This window comes from Pseudonaja textilis, chromosome 3 (assembly GCF_049901715.1).
Source record: "Pseudonaja textilis isolate UNSWEBS1 chromosome 3, rPseTex1.2, whole genome shotgun sequence".
Classification (NCBI taxonomy): domain Eukaryota; kingdom Metazoa; phylum Chordata; class Lepidosauria; order Squamata; family Elapidae; genus Pseudonaja; species Pseudonaja textilis.
Window position 1 is genome coordinate 193,744,300 of NC_141992.1, and position 21,238 is coordinate 193,765,537.

A 21,238-nucleotide genomic window follows, 5' to 3' on the forward strand; every position below is an offset into this window, starting at 1 on the left:
TGACAGCAAATGGAGGAACCCTGACTCCTTTTTATTTTTTCTGGTTATACACGTAGTCCTCAATGTACAAACCACAATTGAACCCAAACTTTCCGCTGCTAATCAAGACAGCCTCTCAAGTGAGTTTTGCCCCATTTTGCAACCTTTCTTGCCATAATTCACTGCAGTTGTTAAATTGCTAACACAGTTATTAAGTGAATCTGGCTTCCCCAGGGACAAACCTCAACTTCTTACTTTTACATCTCTCTCTATAAAAGCGAAAGACCCCTCACACATCATCACAACATCTCCAGAACCGTAAAACCTACAAACTTGAAATTTGGCATGTATGTTCCTCTTGGCTTCTAGGTGCTCACTAAGAAATGATTTTTCAAAATGACCATCAGAGCATCAGTATTTCGTATACTATTATTAACATGCTCTGATGCTAAGGAGTTCTACTCCCCCTCCCCACCTGAAAAGAAATGTGTTCCAAATGCAAAACACAAGCAGAGGAGAGGAGTTTCAGTTTCCCATCAGCAAGCAGCTTTAGTACAGAACAGTTGAGCTAAGCCACGCCCAGGCTCCTTGCTGTCTCCTTCTTGCAAACACAGCAAATACTGCTTCACTTTCCAAATAGCCCTCAACTCTCTCACACTTATAGGATGCTAGCCAGATGAATACCTATGGATGCTGGTAGGCAGAGGCAGAATTTTTTCCCCTTATTTTCCTCTCACAAAACTAAGCCTGATCACAATGTTTCATAGCGAAACACGGGTATAGAGGGTAGTAGTAATCTAAACTCTCCGGAGAAGAACCTAATGCTGGGAACGATTGAGGGCAATAGAAGAAGCAGGTGATAGAGAATGAGGTGGATGGATGGAGTCACTGAAGCAGTCGGCATGAGCTTAAATGGACTCTAGGGGGTGGTAGAGGACAGGAAGGCCGGGAGGAACATTGTCCATGGAATTGCGGTGGGTCAGACAACAAACAACATAACAACAACATAACAACATAAACTAGCCATTTCTATAACAACAAACCTATCTAAGTGGTAAAACCCAAAATCAAAGTTTCATTTTTGCCCACCTGAAGCCAAATAGAAACAAAAGTAATTGTGTTTTTTTTCCCTTTCATCAAACAATCAATTTAACCATCTCTGCTCACTCCGTCAACTTTTGCAACCATTAATTCATTGCGGGAATCGAAGCATCTTTCATTTTTTTGTGCATAAGATTCAGCATAAAAACTTGGCACATCCATAAGAAACGTTTACGTGCCATGCACGATAAAGATGTTAGGTTTTTCCCATTCCTACTAACCTCCAGGCTGAGAAATTTAAAAGGAAGCATGTTAACTTGATTTTCCAAAAGGGCCCTGGGAATTTGCCCCTTGAGTGAGCAAATAACTTCTAGCTGAATGGGAACAGATCAAAGTATTCTGGTGCCTACAACACCCAAACATCTGGCAGCATTGCAGAAAAATACATTTTCCAGATTCTTGTCTATTCCTTTGGAGTGAGCTAAAATGAGAAGATTTTTCATAACTTCAAAGTGTTAGAATGATGAAATGCAGTCAGGAAAGGAAAAGCCTTTCAGAAGGATGGAAAGCAGACAAAGGTCTTCAGAGAAGTTCCAGGCTTGTGTGGGTATTTGTTTCTCAGTATCTGAGAAATCACTAAATAAATCACTAGATAAATAGATACATAATAACCATCCAATTTTTGACATGGCGTGGATTCCAGAATTGTGGGTGGCAGCATGGGAGAAAAAGGGTGGATGAAATATAAAGGCAAGCATTGTTTTCAGAATATCACTCATTTTCCTTCAACTAACCATAAAAATAACTGCTGGAATGGTTACAGATTTTTTTTTTTTTGCATTTTCTAACAGGAACCATTATACACTAGTTCAAAAAGAGTATTTTTGATCTCTATTCTTGATCCATGAAATAGTTTTCTGGAATGAGAGAGCAATACAACTGCTAATGAAATGTTGTTTGCAATAGAAAAGAATATAGGTACAGTAGCTTCTTGGTTCTTGATGTTCTTTGGTTTCATCTGTCTGTCCATCCACCTCTATCTATCTATCTATCTATCTATCTATCTATCTATCTATCTATCTATCTATCTATCTATCTATCTATCTATCATCTACAGCCCATCTTGTTTCAAAGCAACTCTTCAAGTCTTCTTGGGGGGTTGCTTAGCAGAAACTGATAAAACAGAAAGTCTTAGTAACCCACGTTTAATTTCTCATAGGTAGACATTATAGAAACCTTATCTATTTGGCCCAATCCAGATGTCATGTGATTTTAACATTTTTTTGATCTTGGATTCTTGATTATGGAATGCTTTGAGTTATTCTTCTGATACTACTCATTTTTGTTAGATTGGGGAACCCTTAAAGGATAAGGGAAGGGTATGTATCGAAACTGATATTTTCAAACAATGCAGAAGGAAGGAAGGAAGGAAGGAAGGAAGGAAGGAAGGAAGGAAGGAAGGAAGGAAGGAAGGAAGGAAGGAAGGAAAAAATGTTTTTATTCAATTCTAATCAATGTAAAAACAATGGTAGGCAAAAATTGCTACCTGCCTATTACAGGGAGATACAGATTAGGGTTCTTAAAAACATTCTTTTTCCAAATACAAGTAATAAATGCTATGTATGAAACAATCTCTACTTAGGAGTATGTGTCCATGTCTCTAATGTTAAGCAGTAACATTTCCTTGGAGCTACTCTTGACTTCTGATGGATTCATACATACAAGACACTTATATGGTTTTCCTGAAATTTTTTTTGAGAAGGTTCAAGATTGTCTTCTACCTGCATACTTTATTTCAATTTTCCAGTTCACCATGGGGCTACTTAGTTATCTCCTACCCACTTACTTAGTTCTTCAAGATCAACCAGAGTCAGGCAGATACTGCCAGCTTACTGGGCTCCATCTCTACAAGCAATGCATCCAATAATTTTCCAGAACTTATTAGCAGATGATACAGCATGCTGTAAGGGTTGATTTAATCTCTAACAATTAACTGAAAGAATTTTTGCCCAAGACTCTAGAAAAGTCTTTCCTAACATGGGCAACTTTAAGATGTGCCCTTCAAATCCAAGAATTCATGCTGGCTGAGGAGTTCTGGGAGCTGAAGTCTACACATCTTAAAATGTTTTGGGTTGAGAAACACCGCTCTAGAACAGGAGTTTTGAAACTTGACAATTTTAAGACTCGTAGACTTCTACCCCCAGAGAATTCCCTAGCCGCTATATTTGGTTGAGGAATTCTGGGAGTTGAAGGCTATCCATCTTAAAGTTGTCCAGAATGAGAAACACTGCTCTAGAAGCTTGACTATCCAATCAGGCCTAAATTGAATTAACTACGCTCCTTTCTTCCATTCCATGCCTTGAGAAATAATGAGGGAGAAGAACCAAGGAAGACATAAAGATCTTTTTCAGGAACAATGGAACAGTATAACTCAAGAAGATACCAGATCAATTATTCCCAAATCATTCCATACAGGAAGACATCCTCTCTCTATTTGTTCTTATTTGTAACATTTCCCAGTGGTTCACACTTAAAGCAACATGTGGCATTAAAACTCATACTTCAAAACACCACAGTAAAAACATCCAAAGCATCTAAATCAGAAAAATGGCAGCAGCAGCAGCCCCATTAACCATCTGTCATGGTGGAACTAAGCAACACTGATAGTAAAAATCACTGAACTGCAACCAGTAGCAATATCAAGCACTGACAAAAGTAGAAGATCATAAATTATCAGAGGCAAAGCAATCCACAGCAGGCTAAACATCTGTATCAAAGTTGGGTGGGTGGGGGAAACATCTCAGGGTTGAGATGCATTTAAAGCACATTTTTAAAACTTGTGCTTTTCAGTTGCAAGCATTTTTAATATGCAGAGTAATCTTTAAATTTAAATAAATATAAATAAATAATAAAAATTTAAATAAAGATATACAGGTAATGTCAACTCTGAAGCTGGCTTGACTGAGGCCATCTTGGAAGCTTCAGTGTTGACAAAATGGTGATGAGGGATGGGGAGGGGCGGGGGGAGATAGTTTGGATTTTCTAGCCAAAACAAAAGAGTTTCCCCTGAGAACCAAGGGCATTCCCACAGGTGGCTGAAAAGGGGAAGAGTGGAGTTTCCAAGCAACTGGATAGCATCTTAATTTGGACCATGTGGCTGATTGTTTGGGGAAAGGGGTGGGGGGGACTTTTACTTTGAATTAGATGAAAACCATGAGAACTTTTAGTCAGTTTTCACCAGTTTATGCCAATATGATATATCAAATAAACCTGTTCGCTATTGCCTTGGAGTTCTGTTTGCTATGGGTGAATTACTTGGAACCCTAACAGGTAGCCCTTGACTTACGATCACAAGTAAGCCCAGACTTTACGTCGCTAAGTGGCACAGCAGTTAGAGTGCAGTACTGCAGGCGGTTTCTGCTGACAGCCGGCTGCCTGCAATTTGGCAGATCGAATTTCACCAGGCTCCAGGTTGACTCAGCCTTCCTTCCTTCCTAGATGGGTAAAATGAGGACAGAGATTGTTGGGGGCAAGAGGCTGACTCTGTAAACTGCTTAGAGCGGGCTGTAAAGCACTATAAAGCAGTATGTAAATCTAAGTGCTATTGCTATTGCCAAGCAAGATATTTGTTTAGTGAGTTTTGCCCCGTTTCATGACCTTTCTTGCCACCGTTGTTAAGCAAATCCCTGCAGCTCTTTAAGTGAATAACAGGGTTGTTAAGTGAATCTGGCTTCCCCATTAATTTTGCTCACAAAAGCTGATCACATGACTCTGGAACATTGCAGCCATCATAAATAGGAATCAGTAACCAAGTTTGAATTTTGATTACCTGCCAGTGGGAATGCTACACAAGTCATAAGTGTGAAAAATGATTATGTCATTTTTTTCAGTACCTTTGAAACTTCAAATGGTCACTACATGAGCCTTTCTAAATCAAAGACTACCTGATAAGTTTATTAACTATGTTTAATGAATTTATAGATTACAGCTGAAATGAAATATGAGGATTGTTGTAAAGAGAATAATATCAATCTTTATGATGAATTGAACAGATTAATTTTTCTTTTTGAAATCATAATTATTTTTTATGTAATTAAAGGGGAAACTTGCGGAATCTGACTTAAAAGGTATATATGAAATGTAGTTGTCAGAAGATTATTGTTATTAATTTTTTAGTTAAGTAATTATTGGGATTTAAAGGGGGATTAATTAAATGATATATAAGTTATAGGGATGTCAGACTCTAATTGGTAATTGTGGGGAAAACTTTTTTGAAATGTTTGAATTGAGATGGAATTTTTAGAATGATGAAATAAGAATATGCAATGAAATTGCAAACTTGATAGATAAAAGCATAAAGTATAATGAATATAAAGATATGAGAGTTATTTAAAGTTTAAGAAAACAGGTCAAGTAATGAATTGAAAAAATATATAAAATAAGCTGGAGGAAAGTATCTGACAAAAATGATAAAAAATATGTAAAGTAATGATAAGATATGAAATTAAATGTAAAAGATGAGTATGAAATTAAAGTCATGTTTGTATGGAAATGTGATAACCTGGAATCATGCTGTTCACTAAAAAAGATGTTTTTTTAATATGTGGAAAACAAAAATAAAATTTTATTAAAAAATAAAAAAATAAATCAAAGACTACCTGTACACATTTTAAACAGATTTAGAAGAAAGATCAATGCACTTGAAAGAATTACCTGGTTTTGGTGGAGACAGTTTTAAAACTTTTCTCATACTCAGAAAGTAACAGACCAGATTTTTTTTTCACTGTCTCATAAAAATAAGATAAATACTACAATATGAGACATATTCAGATTTTGATAAATATGAATGTCATTGGAGGCAAAGTCAATTCAGAGGGGGAACATTATTTTTTGAAATGAAGAGATTGTTCCAAAGCAATGACCCTAACATCAATAAGAATTTCTTTAAAAGCTGCAATTCTTTTTGGGAGAAATATGACAAAACGGCTTAGTCTTGTTGTGTTTTTTCCAAGCTACATTGCAGGTAGAGTTATTATTATATTGGACGGAATCATTGTGTGAGAGAAGACAGAAGATAATTTTCCTTTCATCTGTCATGCCGGATTCCCTATAAGGTTATTATTTTCCTTCTTTAAGTTGTAAACTCCAATATGGAGTGATGTATTGTCACAGCAAAGTGTGACATCGATCAAATGAGAATGTCAGCCAGATTCACCAATGTGTAACAGCTAGAGATTTTCATGTAGCTTGAAAGGTAGAAAGCCTAGCTTTTGGGTATAACTTTGTCTGGTTTAAGGAGAGTTCAGGACCCTGCATAAACCCAGCAATTTGAATTAACACAAATAACCAGGCAGCTTCAAAACAAGCCATGTGCTGCACTACGGAAAGTGGTAAGGAGCATTAATTAGTTGAGCCATCAAATTTACTCAGTACTAGGTATGCAAAAGGTTTATAAAACGAAATTAGGTTCAAGACATGGATTTTAAAAAATTAAGGATGTTAACTATGATTAAAGTACAAAATGCCATGAGATCTAGATAACATGCTGATCAACTAAAATCTGGATCTACTTGTCCACCTGTAGATCCCTGGATTAATCTGAACAGAACGTAGATCAAAAAGCACAAAATGTGGCACATAAGAGAATGAACCTCTGCAAATACACACACTCACACGTTTCTCTTTAAATCCTTCCGTCTCTGTCTGCCTGTCAAACCACAAATCATTATTGCCTCAAGGAAAACAATTGTCCAAGTACAATAAAACTGTCAGTCTGTCAATCAACTGCTTAGCTGCAGAATATCCACATCCAACCTAGAGATGTTTCTATCACTTGTCACCATTCATCAGCAGACTTCTACAAAATGGGGATTATTCCCATACAGCAAGCTAGTTGCCATAGTTTTCATCCAACTGCATGGACATGTTCATCCATGGCATGAAGATAGTTTGTGGGATTGGATCAAACAGCCAAGATGGTAGCTGCAAAGGTGTGGACAAAGCCTTGCCTACTTTTTATGTGCTACATTGATTTTAGCTAAAAGGTAAAGAAGCAAAACAGAGAAAAACTAAGTGGATATATCATATCATTGCAGCTACCATGCTGACTTTGTAACTATAAGCTGATAGACACTCATGAATGGTGTAAAGCCCGGTAGATCTTATTGGCTCTTCTAAATGTAGCACCAAAAATCTCATCTTCAAATCTCCTTTCCAAGCTTCTAACTTCATGCGTACTTTACCCCAGATCTGAGCAAACTCACTATAAGAACCTACTTGTATTATTGTTCAATTGTTACTCTGTCATGTCAGTGCTTATTCCTTTCTAAAGGAAAAAAAAATACAAATTATAATGTTTCCCATAATATGATCAACGGATAACATTCAAACTGAACACTCATGAAGATTATCCTGCAGCCAACTTTCCCTCAAGCACTAAATCTAGCCAATATTTTGGCCAGTCCCTTGAAAAAAAGATTTTTTTCAAACTTTATCCTGATGAAATCCAAAAGGACGGGGAAGAAAGCCAAGCTGGGCTCTCTGCAGTGAAGAATGTCCAGAAGTATCCATAATGACACATGGCACATTTCTCTCTAAATTTTGATGCAAACCACTTCAGTTTGTCCCAAAGGTGCACTTCCCAAAAGGCAACTGGATTTTCTTGAGGTTTTTTTTTTCTTTTTGAAAATGTTTCACTTCCCATCCAAGAAGTTTCTTCAGTTCTAACTGAAGTCAGAACTGAAGAAGCTTCTTGGATGAGAAACAAAATGTTTTCAAAGGAAAAAGAAAAGAAAATCCAGTTGCCTTTTGGAAAAATCACTTTGGGGACAACCATGACCTGGTTGATTGATACTCTCCATAGACAACACTTCTGTTTGCTTCCCTGCAGAAGGGAAACATTTGAAATGGCTACATAAAAAAACAAGGCATGGATTTTGCAATACATTTACTAATGGGTGGTCTAGTTTTACTGGTGAGGCATTTGAGAACACGGTCCTTTTTCCACACTTAGAGAGACTTAAAATTCAAAGGCTTGTTCTTCTTTAAATCAACCAATAGCAATAGAACTTCGACTTATATACAGGGTTTTACAGTACTCTCTAAGCAGTTTACAGAGTCAGCATATCGTCCCCAATAATCTGGGTCCTCATTTTAACCACCTCAGAAGGATGGATATTGTCCCCAACAATTTTTTGGCATCAAATTCCAGCTCTGACACACAGCAGCATAGAAATGCATGCCTTCAGACTATCTGCAATAGGAATCTGAAAGGAATTTTTTTATATATTTTCCTAGCACTCCTTTGATGGACAATAGCAATAGCACTAGCACTTAGACTTATATACTGCTTCACAGTACTTTTACAGCCCTCTTTAAGCGGTTTACAGAGTCAGCCTCTTGCCCCCAACAATCCGGCTCCTCATTTTACCAACCTTGGAAGGATGGAAGGCTGAGTCAACCTTGAGCCTGGTGAGATTTGAACTGTCCAAATTGCAGTCAGCCGGCAGTCAGCAGAAGTAGCCTGCAGTACTGCACTCTAACCACTGCACCACCACAACTCTTATGCGCCTTCCACAATTTCTTGGTCCGTGGCTTATTTACTTACTCTCGCAAAGCCTTCTTCTCAGCTCCTCCCGTATCTTATCAATAGCATTGTAATCAGAGACATGGAAGACGTGGGCCGATTTTGGCTCAGAAGCAATTTCATCCAGTTCCTCTTTGAGGGCATCCCCAACACCCACTGCAAAAATCCGGATGCCAGCCTTATGCGCTGCCGAGGCAGGACTCAAGACGTAATCCTGGCTCCTGCCATCAGTCAGGAGGATCGCAACTTTCTTGATGGCGTTATCATTTGGCCTCCCGCCGGCCTGTACGGAAAAGCTATAACTATTGATGTACCGCAGGGCATCTCCAGTGTTCGTATTCCCTCCATAGTACTTGATGCTCTTTGCAGCTTCTTTGATCTCTTGCTGAGTCCCATAACTTCCAAGGTCAAACTCAGTTGTTGGCTGATCGCTGTACTGGACGACCCCAACACGAGTTCTGTCTGGTCCAATCTCAAACGTGTCCACTAGGTGGGCTATCCATTGGCGGACCTTCTCAAAATCTTCTTTGCCCACACTGGAGGACGTGTCCAGCAGGAAGATCAGATCATAGTGAACGTTCTTACAACCTGAGAGGGAAATACGAGAGGCTCCTGAGACGCGGGAGAGAAAGGCAGCCAGGAGAAGGGCAACATTCATAGACATGTCTCTCCAACATAGCAAAGTCTACCTGAAGAAATGACTCAGCAGCTCTCTGTTTGTCCAAAGCATTGAACATGTTTCACCTGGCAGACCTTCTGCTAAGTATTTTCTTGGAGGTTCTGCCTTAATGGCGGTGTCTAAAACTAGTTCCGAATCCAGCTTTTTGCTGCAGTTTGCAAACTTTCTCTTCCCCACCTTTCTCTCTCTCTCCCTGGCGGCTGCTGTCTTGGCTCAGCCCCTTTTGTCTACTCTGTTTGCATGTCTATGAGACAACTTTAAAAAAAAAGAAAAAAAAGAAAGTAACTCCCAACAGAGTGTGCTCTGTTCTCCCGCCTTCCTTTCCCCTTTAATGCCACAAGCTGAAAATGCCTGGGTATATCAGATTATCTGCCTTCCACCCAGTCACGCTGTTTCTACATTTCTACACATTCTCTCTTAACCAGGGCTGTTAGATTTTATTAATCATTAGTCTGGAGAACTATTTAACACCAGTCAGAAGGTTTAACGGAGCAAGATTCAAAACAAAACCTGACATGTGGGTGACTCACTGGGTGCAAAATATTCAGAATCGTTATCTTATTGGAGCAGGAAGCATCTCTCTCTGTCTGTGTGTATGCTCAATATATAGTAGCTAAATACAGGTTTACAAATGATGTGCTCGGAAGCACATATTTCAAGAAATAGATCATAAATTAAGCTGGGTGTGAATTCCATTTCTACTGGAATGGAGGCACCGTGGCATCTGTCTTCCACAGCTTTTGTTCATCCACACAATCTGGCAAAGTCTGAATGTTTTGAACCCCATATATAAGGTCCAGAAAGCAGGTGTTTTCTGTCATAGTGTCTAGCTTCTGGATCAGTATCTCCCCATACAATTCCATGGTCCTTATCCTGACCCTATTTAAGCAAACCTTTAAAACAGAGCTGAAGAAGCTTCTTGGATGAGAAGCTAAATGCCTTCAAAGAAAAACCAGAAAATCCAGTTCCCTCTTGAAAAACAGCACCTTTGGGACTTTAAAACATGGTTCTTCTAGGTCTTCTAGACTAGTTGGTGGACTCTGGTATGGAAGTTGCTTTTGAAGCATAGGTAATCCTCAATTTACAACCCTCTGCTTAGTGACCATTCGAACTCACAACAGCATGGAAAACAGTGACCTATGACCATTTTTCACATTTACAACTGATGTAGCTTCCCCATGGCCGTATGATCAAAATTTGGATGCTTGGCAGCTGGCTCATATTTATGATGTCCTAAGGTCATGAGATCACTTTTTGTGACCTTCTGACAAGCAAAGGCAATGGGGAAGTCAGATTGACTGAACAACTATTGTGTTAACTTAACAACTGAGTGATTCACTGAACAACTGTGGCAAAAAAAAGATTGTACAATTGGGCAAAATTCACTTAATAATTATATTGCTTAGCGGTGGACATTTTTGGCTTAATTATGATCATAATTATCCTTACCACCCATCCCCTCCCACTTGTGACTGTATGTCTGTAACTCTGTCGCTTGTATCCTTACGATTTATATTGATTGTTTCCTAGTATGATTTGATTGCTTATTGTGCCCTATGACTATCATTGTTGTACTTTATGATTCTTGACTCTTGATGAATGTATCTTTTATTTTATGTACACTGAGGGTATTTGCACCAAGACAAATTCCTTGTGTGTCCAATCACACTTGGCCAATAAAGAATTCTATCTATAAGTTGAGACTACCTTTATCGCTGGATGTTCTTTTTCTGGACATCTCTTTTATAGGGTCTTTTGTATTATTCTGTTTTATTTGTCCTTTTTTTCTACTGCCCGAAGTCTGGCAGCCCATTTAAATAAATAAACAGCAGGATAAATGTCTGTCACATTTGAAGTCTAGCTAGTGAAGATTGAGATTGGACATATCCTTCACCTTTATATGAATCAATAATTTAGCTCCAAGATTAAAATGAACAATTTTATTGATTACAAAAAATGCTTCAACAATTGCAGGGTTGTGTAGCTTTTACGTGAGAGCTACAATAGTATTTGCATGCATACTTCTTAAGCAAGTCTTGTCATGTTCAGTGGAGTTCACCTAGGATATTCACATGAAAGTCCTTGATGAAGCTCTCACTTTGAGCAAGACCTAGAAGAATTTTGCAACCTGCAAAATGGGTCCGAAAACAATTTAACCCAATCATTCTTTCAAAGCAACCCTTTGAATGGAATCACTGAAAGAATCAGATGTGCCAAATGTAATCCATCAACTAAGTTGAATATTTGTTTGTTTCAAGCATCGGTATTTTAGAATGATTTAATAAAGAGGCCTCATTGAGCAGTATGGGGCTGGAAAACCTCCAAGGTCCCTTCCCGCTCTGGCACTTTGTATTCTATCTTTTGTTTATTTATTTGATTTGTCAATCGCTTACAAGATAATAGGTATAAGTATAAACATAGTTATGAATACAGGAAATGGATACATATAAGAAAAATAAAAAAGAAACAATAGGACAGGGATGGTAGGCACATTGGTGCGCTTATGCACGCCCCATACAGACCTCTTAGGAAAGGGGTGAGATCAATAGTAGACAGTCTAAGGTTAAAGTTTTTGGGGTTTGGGGAAGAAACCACAGAGTCAGGGAGAGTATTCCAGACATTGGCCACTCTGTTGCTGAAGTCGTATTTCCTGCAATCAAGTTTGGTGTGGTTAACCTTGAGTTTGTATCGATTGTGTACTCTTGTGTTGTTATGGTTGAAGCTGAAGTATTCATTGACAGGTAGGACATTGCAATGTATGATTTTATATACTATATTTAGATCAGACCGAAGGCGGCGTAGTTCTAGGTTTTCTAGGTCTAGAATTTCAAGTCTGGTGGCATAAGGTATTCTGCAATGAGTAGAAGAGTGGAGAACTCTTCTTGTGAAATATTTCTGGATTTTCTCAACAGTGCTAATATCAGATACCTAATGTGGGTTCTGTATCCAACAAAAGTGGCCCATTGAAGTGGGAAGCTATTCTCCATTTTTAAGTGGCAGAGACACTGTTTTACTTTGCTCCCATAAATGGAATTTATGAAAAATGAATTGAAATTAATTTATGAAAAAAAAAAAAAAAACAGCAAATGCTTCTTCAATGTTTCCAGCTGGCATGTCTAAGCAGAGTATATCTTCCTTGGTCTAGAGCAATACATAACGCTGAGGCCATACAGACAGTCCTTGATTTACAGCCACAATTGACCAACCAACATTTCTTTTGTTCAGTGAGACAGTTGTTCAGTGAGTTCTGCCTCATGTTGACACTTTTCTTGCCACAGATGTTGTCAATCACTGCACTTGTTTAATTAGTAACATGATTGTTAAGTGAATCTGGCTGCCCCATTGACTTTGCTTGTCTGAAGGTCTCAAAGGGTGATCCTCAGAGGTGGTATTCAGGAGGTTCTGATCAGTTCTGGAGAACGGGTAGTGGAAATTTTGAATACTTCGGAGAACCAGCAAATACCACTTGCGGCTGGAGATTTTACAGTATCCTTCCCCTGCCATGCCCACCAAGCCACGACCACAGAACTAGTAGTAAAACAAAATGAATCCCACCACTGGTGATCGCATGACTCCTTGACACTGCAACTGTCATAAATACGAAACAGTTGCCAAGCGTTCAAATTTTGATCATATGACCACAGAGATGCTGCAAAGGTCATTAAGTGTGAAAAATGCTCATAATGTCAGCTTTGGAAGCCATATTGACACCAGACGCTTCCACACTTCTACATTCTTGACCCTGGGAAAATGGGAGGAGGGAATTTCTTGGAGTGTATGTGGTTAGATATAATAGTATTCTTCTTCTAAATCAAGGTCATGTGATTTCTGCACCTGGGTGAGGGGACATCTCAAGTTGGGACAGATGGTGATTGGGCCATGTGATGCAATGAGGTGTGCAGGGGGTGAATTTGTAGTTTTTACTTATTGCAAGGAAGGCCGGAACTTTCAGATTCAGGATTCCCCAGATGTGCCAGTTTACTATCCAAATAAAACAGAACTTTTGAGAAGATGTCCATCTCGGAGTTACTTGTTAGAGTGGAGGTTTTCTGGAACGCTGACATATAAATCACTTTTTTCAATGCTATTGTAACTTCGAACAGTCTCAAATGAATTGCTGTTAAGTTGAGGACTATCTCTACATGTAAAATAATCTCAAGTGGTGAATGAATTGTATTGCCTACTGTAATTTTCAGAACTTTTTAATAAGGTCCCAAGTAAAGCCCCTCTTAAATGAACATTTCTTGCAACCAATACCTGCACTTACCTGCCCTGTGAGCTTTAATCTTCTCTCCACCCCAGAGAAGAAGTAGCGTCAAGATAGAAGTGATCAGGTATCTTCCTATAAGAGGCATCTCTTCTCACTTCCCAGAGATAACACAACTTTTTTTTTTAATTCTCCCCTTTAGTATACGGAATTCTTCTACAAATCCATGCCTGAGAAAAGGAGATTTTAAAAGAGAGAGAGACATGAGAATAATGTAACAAAATTCTTCAGAAAAGAAATCACCACTTAAAAGGGTATTACCAAAAAGATAGGGAGAATCTCAGATATGAATGTCCAAATGGACATTATTTTCCTTGGTTTCTGTTTGCTCTGAAACGGAAACTCCTCTCCTCTGCTTGTGTTTTGCATTTGGAACAGATTTCTTTTCAGGTGGGGAGGGGGAGTAGAACTCCTTAGCATCAGAGCGTGTTAATAATAATATAGGAAATGCTAATGCTGTGATGGTCATTTTGAAAAATCCTTTCTTAGTGAGCACCTAGAAGCCAAGAGAAACATACGCACCAAATTTCAAGTTTGTAGGCTTTATGGTTCTGGAAACTTTGTGATGATGCATGAGGGGTATTTCGCTTTTATATATAGATTTCATTAACTTTGCTTTTCAAGAGGTGAAATATTCATATTCCAAGAAATAAAAACTACTCCTGCTCTCTCTTGAATTTAGTCTCATGACTTATCTTGAGAGGGTCTTAGCTACCTCTTGTTTCTAATACAAATATAGCTAAAAAGTGAACTTCAGATACCCAAGCTGAAGCTCAAATACTTTGGCCACTAAATGAGAAGAGAGGACTTCTTGGAAAAGACTCTGGTGTTGGAAAAGATGGAAGGCCAAAGGAGAAAGGGATGGCAGAGGATGAGATGGTTAGACAGTGTCACTGATGAATTTGAGCAAACTGCAGAGTCAGATATGACTTAGCGGCTGAACAACAAAGGTGAACTTCACACAAAAAGCATTTGTACATGAAACAATTTTCAGCTGTGTAGCTTTATCACGGGATACCTTATTCCTTGATAATCACCCCCCAAAAGTGAGATTATGAAGAAAGGAAATATTGTCAATCCTTCCCAACAGACGTGGTTGGACTTCATGTACAGACATGGCAACTGCAGAGTTACTGGTTTTGAAAGAAGAGATTAAAAGGTCTTTGTTGAAGGACCACAAAGAGAAGATTAATGGAAAAGAACAGAAGACTGTTGAGGACAGAAGATTGGAAATTATCCTCAGGGCTTTTCTGTCTTCTTCTGTGGAGACTTGGGCCTATTTACAGTAGCTCTTCTATAGAATTGGCAGAAACATTTCAAGTAGACTGCAGTAGCAATTCCCTTGTTTCTTTGAGCATAGCTAGGACATCCTTGACTTTTTAAAAACAAAAAACAAAATAGTGTTGTTGTTTTTCCCCAGGAAAAACAACTATAAATAGGCAAATCTATACATAAATGAATGTATAGATTTGCCTATTTATAAATAGATACATTTGCATACAAAGGATTGCCATAGATAAAAAGTAAGATGGGAAATGCAACAGTGGGTGTTTGTAACATATAAAATCCAGAATTGCTGGGAATCAGCGTGGGATCACTTTCTTCTATAGCAACATGTTTGGTTGGTAGAGTTTTGTGGAGAAGTTCTTCACTCCATCCTCTGTTATCAGAGATACTAATTACAGGGAACACGAGGAAGGTCTCATTAGTGTCTTCATGTTGGTGCTCTCTATAGTAGTAGGGAAAAATCTTCCTACCTACCACTGATGACATTACCTAACACAGTTCTAAGCTATATTAACATAGGGATAAAATCAATATCTGTTTAATATCATTTTATAATGCCTTGGTAAGACCACACTTGTAATTCTGCATCCAGTTGTGATCACCATGATGTAAAAACGATGTTGAGACTCTAAAAAGAGTGCAGAAAAGAGCAACAAAGATTATTAGGGGACTAGAGACTAAAACATATGAACAGTTGCTGGAATAGGGTATGTCTAGTCTAATGAAAAGTAGGACTAGGAGTGACATGATAGCAATGTTCCAATATCTCAGGGGCTGCCCCAAAGAAGAGGGAGTCAAGCTATTCTCCAAAGCACCTGACGGCAGGACAAGAAGCAATGGATGGAAACTAATCAAGGAGAAAAGCAAGCAACTTGGAACTGAGAAGAAATTTCCTGACAATTGGAACAATTAATCCACAGAACAACTTGCCTCCAGAAGTTGTAAATGCTCCAACTAGACATTTTAAAGAAGATATTGTGCAACCATTTGTCTGAAATAGTATAAGGTTTCTGCCTGAGCAGGAAGTTGAGCTAGAAAACCTCCGAAATCCCTTCCAACTCTGTTATTCTGTTATATGCAAGAAAACAACCAAGTTCAAAGAATTTCAAGGATCCCACAGAAATCCTTGCCTATTCAAGTTGGATGGATACCAAATTTATGCTCCTGTTTGTATGTCTGTGGTTTTTTACAGCTACATCTTTAAAGGATTTTCAAATACAGGTTTGTCCATCTCTTGATAGGAAAGTGAGTGAAGAATCACATTTTTTTTTAATGGCAGCTTCTATTAGGGATCAAAGTGGTGCCAAAGCAATGAGAATATTTATACAATAGAAGTGTCAGTAAAGAGAGAAATGAGCTATTCCTAGCCTCAGTGCAGGTAGCACATCTGGCAGGAAATGTCTTACTATGTTGGGTTTCTACATATATATTATTTTCGGAAATAACTTGCAAGAAGCACTTCAGATGTTACATGAATATGAACCAAGAATGTCTCTGCTATTCTGTAAAGCAGCCAGTCCTTTTTCAAGTTTCTACATCATCTGGGAGAGGTAGCACATAAATTGTGGCTCTTAAACTAGCTGCACCTTTGTTAAGCTCAAACATAAGCACGAAAAGGAGGAGATACTAGAAGGAATAACTACAGGGCAGTTGTGCTCAATTAATTAGATGGTGCATATAGACCTATTTTTTAAACAAAACTCATTGAAAAACAGCAACCCTTATTTTATTTGTTATTTTTGGGTTAAATAGGTTACACTATTTATCATTTCACGTTGCTGCATTTTTATATCAAGGATTAAATCTAATTGGGCTATCATCGAATTTTGATATAAATTTAAAAGTGGAATCTGCCATAGGTGTTGCATTTCAACACCCATTCAATTACAATCTTGATTGACATTTCAGGAAACATACTAAAATGTATGCTATTTTTTTTTTTTTTTGAGAGAGAGAGAGATTACAATTTTATATTGTAGATTTTTAATGTTGTAAGATGTCATGGTTTGTTTAATAATAAATAAAGTGGTGATTTTTTTTTTTTGCGCCTCTCTTCAATATCCTTCCTATGAATATATCTTGCATGAAGTTGCAACATATTCCCCTTTCAAGATCAAATTCTAAAATCTTCTTCAGAATCTGGAAACCCTCCAGCATTTGCTACAGCTGGTTTTAAAAACTCAGTTTTGTGCCAGGCTGTATATTTTAACCAATGTCCAGTAGGTGTCCCAGCAACACCGTTAGATGCTATTGAAGCTTTTTGCAGAAAAGAACAGACACACAAAAAATAGTAATGTGATCCAGTTCAGCAAATCCTAGTGTTAAATGTTTTGAAAAATACCAGTGCTGTTCATTTAAAATGATTTAACAAGCTGGATGCCCAATTCTTTCTCTTATGGGAGAAATATTGCATCTAGCTTAAAGAAATCAGGAATCATTTTGGGTGACGAACCAAGATTATTAAAAGGAAACACTTTTCATAAGATGTAGCATCAGATGCAGATAACACTTAAACTGATAGAGGATGTCAAGAAACTGTGCAGCAGCTGTCCAAATGAAGTGGGAGAGACTGACACAAGCTTGTAGTTTTATATAAATAAATATGAGGGGTCTTTGGTGCTCTCTGAGCTTGCTTATTTTCTTGCAGACATTCCATTACCCTAACTAGGTAACATCATCAGTGCAAGCAGGAGTGCTGTTTGCTGTCAGTTTATACTCAGTTCAACCCTGTGCTACAAATATTCTCCTTTATTGATAAATAAATCTATTTAATATTTCAATTTATAGCAGACAAGATAGTCAGGAGCATCCTGAGGTAAATCAGACAGATAGTCAGGAACATCGTGAGGTAAATCAAACAGTATACAGATCACAAAGAAGAAAAGGGTGGGGGAAAAGGGAAACTCCCTCTTTATAGTTACGACAAACAATCATAAGCGCAGATTGCCTCATGCAAGATCCAGCCAACCAATCATCTCTCACTGTATTCTGGCCTATTATACACTTCACTTTTCCAGCTAGTACATTCAATATCTTAAAAGAGGATTTTGCCATTCCACTGTCTCCTGGCTAAGCATCTTACTGTCGTTAATAATACAATCAGATTTCCTATAATTCATTAATTGGCATTTGAATTAATTTGATGAGGTCTTCTTTTGTTGCCCTGCATAGGAGAACAGAGCTGGAAAGCAGGTTAGTGGGGTGGGGAGGGAATGGAGATTTTGCAGTAGACACACCATGCCAACTAAGCAACCCCCACAGAATCGATAGTAAAAAAACAACAACTTTGAATCCCACCACCAGTAGGAATCCTACTGTCAGATATTTCCTGGGAATGGCCTAGAGCCGTCTAATTCTTCCACAACGACAGCCAGACAATCTTAAAACACATCACTGTGAGAAGAGCTCAGGATCTGGCTGGAAGGACCAGAGGTTGAACATGACTGAATTTATCTGAAGTATCTTTTGAAGGGAGCTCTTGAAAAGAGTTTGGCAGGGTTTTAAATTATGTCCATTCCCGGTTTGTTACAATTACCTTTTTTGGGGAAAAGCTATAAAGCCAAATTTTTAAAGGAGTCTAGATTAAATACATTTGTGTTTCAATTTGGCTTATTATCGAGGCCTAGGTTATATCTATCTGTTGCAGTGGTAAACCAATATTCTAGAATAATACAATGTGTGGTTTAAGCAGTAGGGATTATTTCTATAAACCCTGGCAAAATGAAACCATGGCTTGATGTCCTGGGTAAACCAAGTGCTAGATCTGATCCCAGTTTGCTGAGATTCAACTTTTGATACGCACAATGTAAATTGGCATTTGGACTGTTCAATGAAGTGAAAGACAGTAGCATATGTAAAGCATTTTCTGGATGATATCTCAAAAAGGTCTTGAGATCTACCACTCTATAAAGCCTTAGTAAGACCACACCTAGAATACTGCATCCAGTTTTGCTCACCACACAATAAAAAATATGTTGAGACTCTAGAAAGAATGCAGAGAAGAGCAACCAGGATGATTAGGGGACTGGAGGCTAAAACGTATGATGAACGGTTGCAGGAACTGAGCATGGCTAGTCTAGTGAAGAGAAGGACCAGGGGAGACATGATAGCAGTCTTCCAATATTTGAGGTGGTGCCAAAGAAAGGAGGGGGTCAATCTATTTTCCAAGGCATCCAAAGGCCAGACAAGGAATAATGGATGGAAACTGATCAAGGAGAGATTCACCTAGAAGTAAGGAGACATTTTCTGACAGTGAGAGCAATCAACGAATGGAACAGAAGTTGCCTTCGGAAGTTGTAGAAGCTTCATCACTAGAAGCTTTCAAGAAGAGACAGAACCGCCATCTGTCAAAATAGTGTAGGGTCTCCTGCTTGGGTGGAGAGAGGTTGGACTAGATGACCCACAAGGTCCCTTCCAACTCTGTTAATCTGTTTCTGTATCTATTATAAATTAACTACGGAATGAAGGTGGGAAGGGGGAAGAAAGATTTTTTTATTCTTACTTTTTTCCTTTTCTGTGTGTTTTTTTTCTTTTCTGTACGTCTTACTCTTTCTTTTTGTCTTCTATCTTTTTCAGTTTGTATTAGTTTATACCACTGTCATTATAAACTTCCATAAAATTACTACCAAAAAAACCCTTTAATAAACATGGAATTTAAGCTTAACATCTTTTGCAGTTGTTGAGTACAATTCCTTGTTCCAAATACTATGTTTAGAATAGAATTCTCACCCATATTGATCTCTTGCTCTTAAAAGAAGCTATTCATGGTTCCTGACAGAGACGAAGTTTGGACATTCCTGAACAAGGACCAGCTGAGACTTTGAAAATATATTTTTGCCCACTGGAAACAGAGACATGGAGTCTGTGGCTAAATACTGATGGAATTCTCTGGCATATAATCAGTTCAGCCATATTTTCAGGATTCTAACTTGTGGCCCTTGTAAAATAGTGTTCTTTTTTTTTTCCTCTTTAAAAATTACATCATAAACAACCACCAGCAGGGAGGAAGAAAAGCGCCTGATACCAGCAGTAGAATGATTTTATCATGTAATGACATCAGAAGAATATAGAGTATATCTTCATCCCATTTTCCAAACTGACAGTGTATCCACTTCTGCAATCCAAATAATGTCCCTTTTATCTTGTTCATGTTTGACAAGCAAACAAATAAATAAATAAAATGTTTTTTTTCCCCGAATCTTTCTGTGCAGAGGTGGTATTCAGCAGGTTCTAACCAGTTCTGGAGAACTGGTAGTGGAAATTTTGGGTAGTTCGGAGAACCAGCAAATACCACCTCTGACTGCCCGCCCCCCAATCTATTCTCTGCCTCCCATTGAGTCCCAGCTGATCAGCTGGGTCTTCTTTTGTTGCCTTGCACAGGAGAACAGAACTGGAAAGCAGGTTAGTGGGGTGGGGAGGGAATGGGATTTTGCAGTAACCTTCTCCCAGGAGTGGGGAGGGAATGGAGATTTTACAGTATCCTTCCCCCTGCCATGCCCACCAAGTCACACCACACTCACCAAGCCATGTCCACAGAACCAGTAGTAAAAAAAAAAATGTGAATCCCATCATTCTGTGCCTTCAAAAGCAGTAGAAGTTAGCACCCACCCCTCTCCTAGAAAAATGAAATATCCTAGGAAATATTGGAAAGGCAGAATAGTTCCCCTAAAAGAGAAATAAAAATCTGAAAGGAAGCCGTAACAAAAGACGCCAGCTCCCTGCCCACAGCAGGTACTTGGTGCCAGCTTATCTATAAAACAAAAGACCTCAGCTCCAGGATGATGGGATTATTCTTCAGGGCAAAACCATTCAGCCACAATAGGAAATTGCCCTTCATTGCATTACCCAGCAAGATTCAACCAAGTCTGAGACACAGAAAACCTCAGCTGTGACTGCCTAGCCCCAGGGGAGTCTGACTGCAAGCAATAGGATTGGTTCCAATAGGATCCCTTGGCACAGGAACAGGAAGCTCAAATTCAAAGCCCAAGAGAGGGTATAAATATATTTCACTCTCCATGTAGTCATGTACCCAGAATCACACATGCTTGGCGGTTCTGCTTCACCATTAAACCATCCTTCCAAGCAGTCTCCATGTTTCCAATGTCTTTCTTCCCACTTGGAACTGAACCCAGATGGATATTTCTTCCAACACTTCCAGGATGATTAGGGGACTGGAGATTAAAGCATATGAAGAACAGTTACAGGAACCGGGCTTGGTTAGTCTAGTGAAGAGAAGGGCCAGGAGAGACACGATAGCAGTCTTCCAATATTTGAGGAGCTGCCACAGAGAGGAAGAAAGGGTCAAGCTATTCTCCTAAGCACCTGAAGGCCAGACAAGGAATAATGGATGGAAACTGAATGAGGAGAGATTGAACCTGGAAATAAGGAGAAATTTTTCTGA

At 38.6% G+C, this 21,238-nt stretch overlaps 1 protein-coding gene across 2 annotated transcripts in view; it reads right to left on the bottom strand.

Moving 5' to 3' along the window:
- Positions 1 to 21,238, bottom strand: part of COL22A1 (collagen type XXII alpha 1 chain) — a 257,920-nt gene that overhangs the window by 178,720 nt on the left and 57,962 nt on the right. The window contains exons 5-6 of one of the 2 annotated variants that reach the window (XM_087931748.1): positions 13,552 to 13,721; positions 8,627 to 9,193 (exon numbers count right to left, since the gene is read on the bottom strand). In XM_087931748.1, the coding sequence (XP_087787874.1) occupies positions 8,627 to 9,193; positions 13,552 to 13,639 (655 nt within the window). In that variant the 5' untranslated portion in view covers positions 13,640 to 13,721. Of the gene's footprint in view, positions 1 to 8,626; positions 9,623 to 13,551; positions 13,722 to 21,238 lie in introns of those variants that run through there. The other variant, XM_087931750.1, reaches the window with a different exon arrangement.